This window comes from Rhynchophorus ferrugineus, unplaced genomic scaffold (assembly GCF_030347505.1).
Source record: "Rhynchophorus ferrugineus isolate W39M unplaced genomic scaffold, kcgeb_rfMv2 rfM7, whole genome shotgun sequence".
Classification (NCBI taxonomy): Eukaryota; Metazoa; Arthropoda; class Insecta; order Coleoptera; family Curculionidae; genus Rhynchophorus; species Rhynchophorus ferrugineus.
The window spans coordinates 6,639,947-6,651,744 of record NW_027472586.1 but is presented as its reverse complement, the minus strand read 5'-3'; the positions used below and the strand labels follow the sequence as shown (position 1 = coordinate 6,651,744).

General features: G+C 33.8%; 3 protein-coding genes across 3 annotated transcripts; 1 reads left to right on the top strand and 2 right to left on the bottom strand.

Moving 5' to 3' along the window:
* The first annotated feature begins 674 nt into the window (after positions 1-674).
* Positions 675-6,389, top strand: yellow-c. The gene is made up of 7 exons (XM_076410309.1): positions 675-937; positions 4,343-4,501; positions 4,602-4,788; positions 5,048-5,274; positions 5,339-5,453; positions 5,514-5,705; positions 6,147-6,389. The coding sequence occupies exons 1-7, from the start codon at positions 717-719 to the stop codon at positions 6,288-6,290; spliced, it is 1,245 nt and encodes a 414-aa protein (XP_076266424.1). The 5' UTR covers positions 675-716; the 3' UTR covers positions 6,291-6,389.
* A 700-nt stretch (positions 6,390-7,089) lies between these two features.
* Positions 7,090-11,658, bottom strand: LOC143199916 (LMBR1 domain-containing protein 2 homolog). Its single transcript, XM_076410050.1, has 11 exons — positions 11,139-11,658; positions 10,934-11,082; positions 10,714-10,881; positions 10,453-10,663; positions 10,037-10,391; positions 9,313-9,494; positions 9,013-9,258; positions 8,756-8,957; positions 8,591-8,701; positions 7,724-7,824; positions 7,090-7,669 (listed from the first exon to the last, which is right to left on the bottom strand). The coding sequence occupies exons 1-11, from the start codon at positions 11,310-11,312 to the stop codon at positions 7,532-7,534; spliced, it is 2,037 nt and encodes a 678-aa protein (XP_076266165.1). The 5' UTR covers positions 11,313-11,658; the 3' UTR covers positions 7,090-7,531.
* BBIP1 (BBSome interacting protein 1) lies at positions 11,363-11,560 on the bottom strand. The gene has a single exon (XM_076410052.1). It carries the CDS (start codon positions 11,558-11,560, stop codon positions 11,363-11,365), a length of 198 nt encoding a protein of 65 aa, XP_076266167.1.
* Positions 11,659-11,798: the final 140 nt, after the last annotated feature.

Genomic DNA, 11,798 nt, shown 5'->3' with positions numbered 1-11,798 from the left:
TAGAAGATCAATGTATAGAGATTGTATCGTTGAGTTTTTATCTCTAACGACAAAACTTATCGAGCAGCGTGTTGTGAAACCTGCTAAAACCTATAAGGAAGCTGGGTATATAAAATATATTCTCTAGTGTATCGTACATCAATTCAAAATCAAAGAAAACAAACAATGACAAGGTAAAAACGCAAGAGGTCCATCAAACTCCTCGTTAACCATCTGAACGCAGAAGAAAAGAATCACTATTCTTAAAAACTCCAAAATTGAGAATAGATAATTACAGTTGTTGCGGCATTTTCCTATAGTGTCTTAAATAACTCACAATGCAGTCGTTACAATTAGAAGATCAATGTATAGAGATTGTATCGTTGAGTTTTTATCTCTAACGACAAAATTTATTGAGCAGCGTGTTGTGAATCCTGCTAAAACCTATAAGGAAGCTAGGTATATAAAATATATTCTCTAGTGTATAGTACATCAATTCAAAATCAAAGAAAACAAACAATGACAAGGTAAAAACGCAAGCGGTCCATCAAACGCCTCGTTAACCATCTGATCGAGAAGGAAAAAAACAAATTTCCCATTGAACATCGCCCAGCGCTAGACCTGACCTTTTCCGAGACCGCCAAAAACCGCAACCCGCGACCAGCGGCCAACACCAATAAAACCATTCGCTCTGTTCACCGGCGATCAGTCTGCGGTTCATATTTCGCGCGAGCAACATGACGATCCTCAGAGTTCTTCTCTTGGTGGCGGTGGCCGTCTACCAGACCAACGCCTTGACCAAACTTGAGGATGTTTTCACCTGGAAGGAGTTGCCGTTCGCTTGGCCCAGTGAAGAGGCGAAAAACGCGGCCATCAGCGAGAAAGATTATATCCCCGAGAATAACCTGCCCCTTGGCTTGGCTAGATGGAAGAACAAACTGTTCGTTACAATACCCAGGTGAGAAAGGTTCTGGTTAACTCGTAACTTAGCGCAATATGTGACTTGTCCATCAGAAACTTTATTATTTCTATTAAAAAACACACAAAAATGACACCAGAAATTTCTAAAACGGTTTATTTTCTTCTATTATATTAAAAATATTAAAAATTAAAGATTGCAATAGTAATCAACTCGACATATGTTCATTTCCTATAACTCAACGCTCAGAATAGAGATGAAAAAATTCATTTTGACTCGTGTATACTTATAGAAATATAGCGGTTCTTTCAATCATCAGCCACATACATCAGTTGAACTTAAATTGTTCGCAATCGAGACTTTGTTGGTTGGACATGGTATTCTTTATCACCTGTGTTGAAATTACCACTTCTAAAACGATGTTATATACTCACGGGAAGTTTTATGTAAAGTAAATAGTAAAATTAAATCTTCACTAGTGGTAATTCCACCCAATATAAGTTTAAAAAACATTTGAGCAAAATGACACGTAGCAACAACTAAAATTGAATGGCATATCTTACGTGATCTGTTTGGTATTCTTAAAAACTAAAAATTAAATTACAATCCGGGAATATAATAAATTATTTTACTAAAAGCTTTCACATAAACGCGTAAAAAATCTCAACTTAAATTTAAAATAATTTCCATTAAATCGTACATTTTTTACCTCGATATTTATTAAAAGTAATATATTTCTAATTATAACACCATGAAGACATTTTCAGATTTCTTTCTAAAACAATATTTTGCGTTTTTTTTACAGTATTGTCATTAAAAATAATCCTCAGTATGCCGAGACCAATCCTCTTGACACTAATAAAATAATACACAAGACAGTATTTTTAAAATTACACATTAAGATTCCTAAATTTTTTAATTCTACACATTTATGTAAATCGTTATTTATTTTTTAATCAATTTGACTTGCAATTCAATAGAATCATTAAAAAAAAACAGTAACGCCTTGAATAACAATAAAAAACAAGTTAAGAAAATTTACTTCTTTAAAGTGACATTGGACCAATGACAAATGACATTAAAAACGCGATTTCGTGGAATACCTCGACGTATTTAAATTCACGAAGGGATTATCAGATTAACGAGGCAATTTTCTGTCATTTAATGCACTTGACAAGCCCACACATCACTAAAACATTTTCGAACAACTCGTAATATATTTCTAGGAAATCGTTTAATACAACATACCACCTATGATTGGCGGTTTTTGAAGAACGATATTTTTAGGATTGAAATTGTTTTCATGGCAATCCATGTCGTAAATATAAGTGTAAATTTCCATAATAACTTTGTCGTAATTATTCTTATTAACAGTCAGTTAATTAAATGGTAATAAAATGTTTTAGTTATATAATATTCTGTGATTGTTACAGAGTTGTGCCTGTAAACACTAAAATAAAACTAACCAACATAATAATACGGTATATTTTTCGTGTCTAATTAATATTTTGTGGTCTTTCGAAAAATACTTTCGGATACAAATGCCATTTTTGACACAGATTTATCATAATATTTATTAATCCACTATTTCGCTTTAACTTTTAAATAAACCAGGAACCAAGTTTATTTAGTAAAACCACTTTAATTTGTAAAGTAATATTTGCATTGACATTAGATTTTGACATACGTCACTTTAAGGTTAATACAATCCAAAATTTATATTATTTAGTGACTTATAATTTGCACTTTGGTAATATTACCGTGTTTGGCAATGACATGTGTCACAGCAAAAAAAAGAAGAAATTAATAATAACATTTTACGACACTAAATTATTAGTCATTTAAAAAAAATCAAAATCGCTCGTGAATAGTGTGTTCATAGCCTTCGCGTCTACTCAAATATTATGAAAAAACAAATAAGAAATAAAATTATTCAAATATCAACAGTATCTTTTGAACAAGAACAATATATATGGTATAATATTTTGGTGAAAGTGTCAGTTGAATAACTTAAACGATTTGTCATCTTTATTCATACGACACTTAACATAAATTAACCGAAATTTAAAATGGTCGAAAACAAATAAAGCCTTCAAAAAACTTTCATCTAAAACATCAGGCGTACCATATAATTAAGCCATGATTTTAGTGGGAAAAATAAATCTGTACCTGAGGCTATAAAATACACAATTATCATTAACGAACTTCCAATTTTCGGTCGCTTGTTGGGTAACGATCCAAACGAGGCGGCTTTTATTTTATTATAAAAGAGAAATTATTAGCCAGAAGCGATGCGATGGCCGAAGGGTAGCTGACGCAATTGATTGCACTTGATTAATCGTAATCGGTTTATGTAACAGGTCACCATTATTATTTTTAAACCCTAATTATGATTTAATTTTTACGAACAACATTTTACAAATACAAACAAGTTTCAGATAATATTGTAGTGAAATATATTTATTTCCACTGCCATAAGAATAATATTACCATCTGTCAACCGATGACAACTGCTGTCAACCGATGACAGTTTCGGACCCAACAATTATTAATGAATATTATTTAACTAAATAAAATATAAAAATAGTAAACACAAATTTGTTATAAATAAATTGCTAGATTCTATTTTTTAGTTTAAAAAACTTCTGGTACTTAGCACGATATATACTATTAAAGAAGCCGTTCTTTGGATAGGGTTTTTAAACTTCTGTTCGATTATGATAAAAAATATCGTATATCGATTATGACGGTTACTATGGGAAGCAGTGTTGTCATAATGAAAAAAAAACGGTTATTGAATAGCGTTGAAAATAGATATAAAAAATAAATTGATAGAAAATAATGAAAAGTTATATTTGGTGATATAATGATTTTTGGATCTATTAATTAATTAACAGACGATAATCTTTCTCGATTTATCTCTCTCCCATAAATAAAATAAATAAATGCAAATGCCCTCTTATAAATGCATTAATATGAAAGAAAAATGCTTTATGGAAAAAAATTAATTATATATTTTAAAATTTTAATTTATTGGTATTCATTAATGAGTTTCATTTATAATACAGTGGTTTATATCATTTTACATCACAAAAAGATTATTTATTAATGGATTTATTAAATTATTATAGATTGTGCATTGCAGGTTGTATATACTTAATACAATATCGATTATGCCTACACTAGTTTTTTATGTAGATATATTAATTGTAATGTATGGTATTCGTTCTTTATCTATGGGGTCATCTTTTATTGAACTATTTGGTTGGTTGTAATGTTATTTGGAACACATATTTTCCATATTATAATCTGTAATTGCTCTGAAATGTTAACAAGTCTTGCAGTTACATGTTTTATCACTGATAAATCTATATTTTCGATTCTTCTTTTTAATTTTTTTCTATAATTGCCTATCTTTCTAGTAAATATGTAATTATTCTATAGATGGAAGGCAGGTGTAGCGGCATCTCTAGGATATCTGTCCCTGGATGAGCCGGTGGGTAAAAATGCCGCTGTCATTCCATATCCAGACTGGAAGGCCAACACCATTCCAAAGGACGGCGCCAAACCAGAAAGCGACAACCATATTATATCAACTTTTAGGTATTCATCATTTCTGTATTAAATTTAACTTTGTCCAGTAAAAATGATTTAGTCAACCAAACAGGGATAACATTTACTGATGTTATTTTCCTGTTTATAGAGTGACTGTAGACGAGTGCGACAGACTGTGGATTCTAGATACAGGTATCGCCGATATCTTGGGCGGATACAATCAAATCTCGCCACCAGCCATCGTCATCTACGATCTAAAGACCGACACCTTGATCAAAAGGTACAACTTGAGGCACAACGAGGACGTCAAAGACAGTTCTTTCTTCGCCAACATTGTACGTAAGATTATTCCGATACATATTTTAACTGTGGCTTTGCATTTTAATATGTTTACCCGGGGACACACCTTAAATACTTCGTATAACAACTTTTTCACGTCTTGAGATTGTGCTCCAGATCCCATTAATATTCTATGAATGTTTTTGTGTCTCAACGCGTACTTCTTATGTGTCTTGATATAGTAATTATTTTTTGTGGTCGATAAAAAAATTGTCAGTGGCCTTGTGACATAACAGCGTGATTTGCTTGTTTCAGATTGTTGATTCCAACAAAGATAAATGCGATGATGCTTATGCTTACGTACCCGATCTCGGGTCGTACGCCTTGGTGGTCTATTCACTCAAAGATAACGACTCCTGGAGGTTCAAACATAACTATTTCCACTTTGATCCTTTGAATGGTGACTTCAACGTCGGCGGTGTCAATTTCCAATGGACTGATGGTGTGTTCTCGTTGGCTTTGGGGCCGGAGAGCAACGATGGGTAACTTTAACCGTCGCTGGTTGTTGAAGAATATTTTCTTAATGTTATTTAAATAAATTTCCAGATACCGCACCGTCTATTTCCATGCCCTGGCCAGTTTGAACGAATTCTCCGTCGACAGCTCGGTCCTGAGGAACAAAACGTTAGCCAGCGATCCTCATATCTACAACCTGTTCAAAGTAACTTAACCACAACACTTAACGACAACACGGCATCTGTTTTTTTTTGTTTTTCCATAGCTGGAAGGATTAAAAGGCGACAAGTCTCAGACATCCGCGTCAGTGTTTGACGAAAAAACCAACAGCTTGTTCCTGACCCAGCTGAATAGAAATGGGGTGGCGTGCTGGAACCCCAAGAAGCCACTGAAGCCTGAGAACGTGGCCCTGGTGACCCAAGACGACGAAAAACTCATCTTCACCAACGATATCAAGGTATTCATGTAAATAGAGTGCTGTGAGAAAGTTATTTCGGTTTTTTTAAAGCAAGTTTACTTATATTAATTTCAAACTCTAATCAGTGATATGTGCGTCATTTTGATCAATGACATTTTGCTTGAATGATTTCCTGGTAAAACCAGAATTTAGTCACTGTAGACCTTGTAAGGTTTCTGGGCTCTTTAAGCTTCTTTTGAACTCAGCTTCACACCAATGTCAGATATTAGCAGAGACGAAAGGAACCAACCAATTCTGCCACTAGCGTTGATCTAACCACTCATCACCATAAACACCACGCAATTTAGGAATAGTCTGCGCCATATTTCAACTTGTCAGACGTAAAAAAAAACAAAATACAACAGAGAAAACCGAAATTAATTTGTCTCCAGCCTACAACTCACCCTAACAAAGCTTTACCCCGTACTCCCCCTCCCCCAGATTGACGCAGAAAGGAACCTGTGGATCCTCTCCGATAAAATGCCCAAGTTCATCTACGGCAAGCTCAACCCCGAAGAAATCAACTACCGGATAATGAAAGTGAAGATCGATGATGCCGTCGCCGGTACACCCTGTGCTGCTTAATATTTAAGCGTTCATTGATTATGTAATGTTAATTAACTGTATGTTATTATTATTATTTTAAAATTGTCATAATGTTAAACAAATAAAATGTTAATTATGCCATGCTCTTTGAATAACCAGCCAACATCTTTAAAAAAGAAACCTCATTAAAGCATCATATATATGCCGATTAATATAGCAACTTATATAATGACGTCACATAACAGTCACCATCTGCCTGTATAATGTATAACGAAAGTACTACCTGTTATATTGTGTGTAAATTCACGATCATAAAAAACCCACAATGACCTCGTGATATATCAAAGTGACCGAGCACATTTCGAATCAACAAAGAAAATAAATCAAAGTGCAAAGTAATCCTTTCTCATTATTAAATGCAAGAATGAAACGTGATAATCTTCTTCTATTGTTTGTGTTATGTCATTTTAATTTAAAATATCGACTGCCAGATTTCCAGTAGCGGAGTTTTTATCAAGACACCAAAAAAAAAACAAATAAAAGTCACTTTTAATTCAGATTGATTCACCTGTTCACACATCATCATCACAGCTGAACTTGTGTAGACGATAAAATTTTTATTGAATGTCACTTGTTTCTATCTGTTCAAAGCCTTCTTGTTCTAAATATTTTAATAGGATGGTAGTTACTAAACAATTTTGTTTTTGTAGTTTGATTCAATTGAATTTATCAAGCTTCCTTATTAGATTGATTTAATTAACTTGGCTCTTTTATCAACTCAACCGTGATATTAAAACAAATGGACAATGGTAGGAAAACAATAAATAAAACTTCAACAAACACTTACAAAGTATATTATCTGTAACAAGCTTCTACACGTGATTAAATATTTATAAGTTTACGTTTAATACCTGAACATTAACAGCATGGAATGTCTCTAACTTTAAGTAACAATAAGACGTAAAATTAAACAACCGAACAAATCATATTAATTAACCATTAGTTAAAACAAGACGCCTAATAAGGCCCCATCATCATCATCAAGTGTAATCTCCCTCTGGTAAGTAGCTAGGAAAACTTGCGTACAACACCGCCTACGTTGAAATGCATAAACTAGAACTACCAATAAAAATTTTAAAAAAAATTCTGGAAACAATAACAAGACTAGAAAATACAATCTTAGATTAATATCATCGAAAAAATTTAAACAATTCGTTGGGAAACGCTTAAAGGTATTTTAAAATAGTTCTACACTATAAATAAATAATATATAATAAGCTTTATACATCGTCGAAGATCCCTCGAGGAGGTATACCGACGCGTCTGGTTTCCGACTGGTATCCATCAGCAATGCGGGTATCTAGGTTCTGATTCCTGCCGAATCCGGTACTGGCACCAAATCTTGCGTCCAAATCATCCTAAAAATATAATTCCAACAGGCACCGTTCGAAAGAACTACTGGTCTTAGTTACCTCAACCGGGGGAAACCTCGTATCGATATCATCACTTGTATATGTGGACCTGTTATAAGTATCCCTAATTCTGCTACTCTCTAGTTCAGTATCTGGCCGGACTGTAACATGATTCGTCAATTAGGAGTGTGAAAATATATTACACAAAAAATATATCTGAAGAATCTGATACTGAACACTGTCTAAAAGCTTCACACCTACTTCATCATCAAAGAATATCGCCACAGACAAGTGGAAGGAGCAGCAATGGGTACATCCCTACCCTCAGCGCAGAAAAGCAGAGCCAGTAAAACAAACAAACAAGACCTGAAGATGACATTCTATCGAAATGTTGTCAAAACATAAAAAATCCTTCTGAGAATCCAACACGCACAATCCACAATCCAAAGTATAAAAGATTTATGATACATGTGAAAGAACTGAATGTAGATATGTAAAAACCCAGTCAAAATATCTACCATCAGAATTTAAAAAAACAATATGTTAAAATGGTTAATTACATAAAATCAAGATCATTAAAAAGTGGATTATTTAGTAACTTATGACAAGTTATGGAAGCTAGATACGGATATTTAGAATTCACTCTACTAGTTTACATAGCTGATGAAATCAATCAATCATATCAAGAAAATATATTAAATTCAACAGGTAAAGTGGTTCAATTCCATCACCACACGAACATTTGAGACAGTATTAGTGACTCCTATAAAACTATTTATAAAATTGTTTTGAGAACAAAATTCGGAAATTGTTAAAAATGTATCACAACAAAAAAAGATTGAGAACCAAAATTTTTTGAAGAATCAGCGACAAAACATTTTTTTTTGTAAAAACTTAAAGAGCGTTTTATATTTAACTGATACTGACCTGACTGATCATTCGTGTTAGTTTGTCTAAAACGACCTGTTGTAGGAAAACGATCATTAAACTCCTTTCTCCTGTTTGACGAGTCCTCAGCTCTCTGCCGTTTCCTTTTCTCTGTAAATCATTGACATTTTCATATTTCCTGGATCACGACGATGGGGTACTCACCTCTTTTAATGAGTTCCCTGCCTTCCTCCACCAGATCCATAGTCATCTCTTCGTCGCCGACGAACTGGTGGAAACCCAACATCGACAGGAAGCGCGATCCCAAGCTGAAGTACGTCGCCAGGCAAAACACCAAAATGGCCATGGGGAAGTAGATGTTGAAGCCGTGGGATATGATTCCGATAACGTCCATGTGACCCATGATCTAAAACGAGTTTGTTTTAAAACAAACCCTTAATATTCGGGTGGTTTGTAGTTACTTTGGTGTACGATGTCTCTTGGATTTGATTGTGGCTGTTGATGATGTGACTGTCCATGTGAATCAAGCCCAGAAAGTTCAGACACAAGGCGGGCGTCAGTCTACTGAACATCATGCCTGAGAATATCAGGCTGTGCTCGTTGGTTTGATGATGGGGCGCCAGGTAATACAAGTTCAGTAATTTTATTTTCAACACCGTTGAGTAGGCACAAAAGGACAGGTAGAGAATTATGAAGGTGGACAATACCTAAAAACACAATAGAGACAAGTTTTTCGCCTTCGAACGATTTAGATAACAAACCTCGATCATGAAATAGTCATAGTTGGCTTTGGCGGCGTTCACGAACACGGCGAAGAGGGATAGCGGCGGGGAAACATTGAAAAATGTTACTTCCGACCATACAATCGCTACCGACATTATTCCGGTGACTATGGCGAGGAGTTTCCAACAATAAGGAGCTATCAAACACTTTAAGTACCATTCTGAAATAAGTGTCGACAAAACTGGGATTACTAAATTTTTAACAAATAAAAACTATTAACTTATTACACATATATTCAAAGTTTCTGAAAAACCTATAATTAAAGTTGTTTTGATAATATCTATATTCCAAAAATAATTTTAAACAATCACAATAATTAATATTATTAACACAACTACAAGTAACTTTAATATCAGCAAATTTCCTGTCGTATGACTCATTACTAAATAAATTTGGTTCGCTCCAAAATTGATTAGGTTTAATTAAATATTCAGTAAGTGTAATCGCCATAATATATATCTATGACAGGTTGTCCAATACATTTTATCGTTTATTAATAAAAACACCGTGTTATATATATATATATATATATATATATATATATATATATATATATATATATATATATACATATATTCATATTCACCTAATTTAGACAACTAGAAATCAGACAGCTAAATCTGGCGAATACCTTAGATGCTACTAATATGGTTACAAGTGTTTTTAATAGTTTTGCACAGCGAAGAAAAATATTTTACCTACCTAGTGTTGGAGAACAAATGTAATCTCTAATTTTGCTGGTATCCTTTGAGAAGGTTCTCTTAAATCTCCTGTCCCTGGACATCTGATTCTTCAAAGTATCTTCACTTTCGAATATCTTTTCAACCAGCAGGCTCCACTGGGTCTCCGTACGTTGTAAAACCTGCAGTGACTTGATGGCTTGCCTGTGCAATCGGATCAGGGACTTCTCCGTTGGGGAATCGTGCGGTGCATCCTCTGGTATCTGTCTCCTGTTCATCCGGTCCCTGAGCTCGACTGGCACTTTTTGCATAATAGTTTCCAGAGGTTCATAGAGGTAGTGTCCTGGTCTGATCACCATTGAAATTGCTTGCAATGACTAACATACATAGAATCTGGTAATCAAGGAAGAACGATTAAAAAAAACATCTTTGACCTACCTCCAGAACATCATCGACGGTTTCTTCAGCTTCACACTTATCAGAGCTGAGCTTAGCTGCTTTGAAATAATACTGAGTCAATTTAAAACTTGTATTTGAGTTATTCCAGAAATTCCTTGGTGCTTCAACCAATGAATATCCAAGAAGAAGCACCAACAAAAACAGACCCCAAGTATTACTGGCTGAAGAAGCAATAGCTTTTAATTTATTCCTAAAATTTATAATTAATATATTCAGCTTCTACAAGGCTTCAGAATTTACCAGTCCAAATCAATGCCTGGTTTTAAAGCTAAATATATCAACAAAATACCACAGATAAGTAAATAAGAGCCATAGTATATAGCATTGTCAACTAAAGCTGATTTTAATTTTCCTTTAACTGTAAAGTCTCCAGCCTTTATATAAGATTGCATCATGGGCATTACCAACCTATGAAGAAAAATATTTAGCTGTTCTTTTCATAGTTAATACTACTGTTTACCATGTTAAGAATTGCGTGCTCCAATATACCGTTCTCCATAAGTTAATAAATACTCTTTCTGGTAGATTGCCATATGGCTCCACTGGTGATTCTAAAGAATCATTGTAAACTGTACTTATTTCAGTTAAATTTTGTTGACGATACACTGTCTATAAGATAGAAATATGTGTATACTAGTATAAATATTATAAAACGATATACTTACTGATATAATATCAAGTGGAAGAGCAAATATAATAAGAAAACTACAGAACCATGCCAACAATACTGTTAAAGTAACAAAAATCCTATGTCTAAACCAGTTACCATATCGGTATAAAACAGTTGAAGATATAAGAAATGAAAGCAATATTTTGGAAATAAGAGGTGTATAACTCATTGTTATATGTAATAATTTATTCAATATTCGTTCAGAACTTCTTCAAAACTCTACTCAGGCTTGTTCTCTTGGAATGTCTGCTTCTTGAGGTCCTGAGCTTCTTTTTGCATTTTTTCCAGTCTCTCCAAGGTGAAACTTTTCAGAGGTATCAAACGCGGTTTGCACAACACTAAATCTGGTACATCTTGTACCATAACCTGACCGGTATTATTTATGACGGGCTTCAGCTGGTCCAAGATTGATGACATCCTAATCTTATTCTAATGCATGTCGATACTACCTGCCACGTTTGATGGTTAAATTGCCCTTAATTACGACTTCGTAACTGATGTCAGAACGAAACAATACATTAAAAACTCTAAACGTCACCTTTGACATAAACTATGGTGAAGTTAGGTATTGAATTAGTTCTACTTTTTGAGAATCGTGTTGTTGATAAAATGGTGAAGTTAAATTTATGAATATACAATATGTTTCCGACAAGTT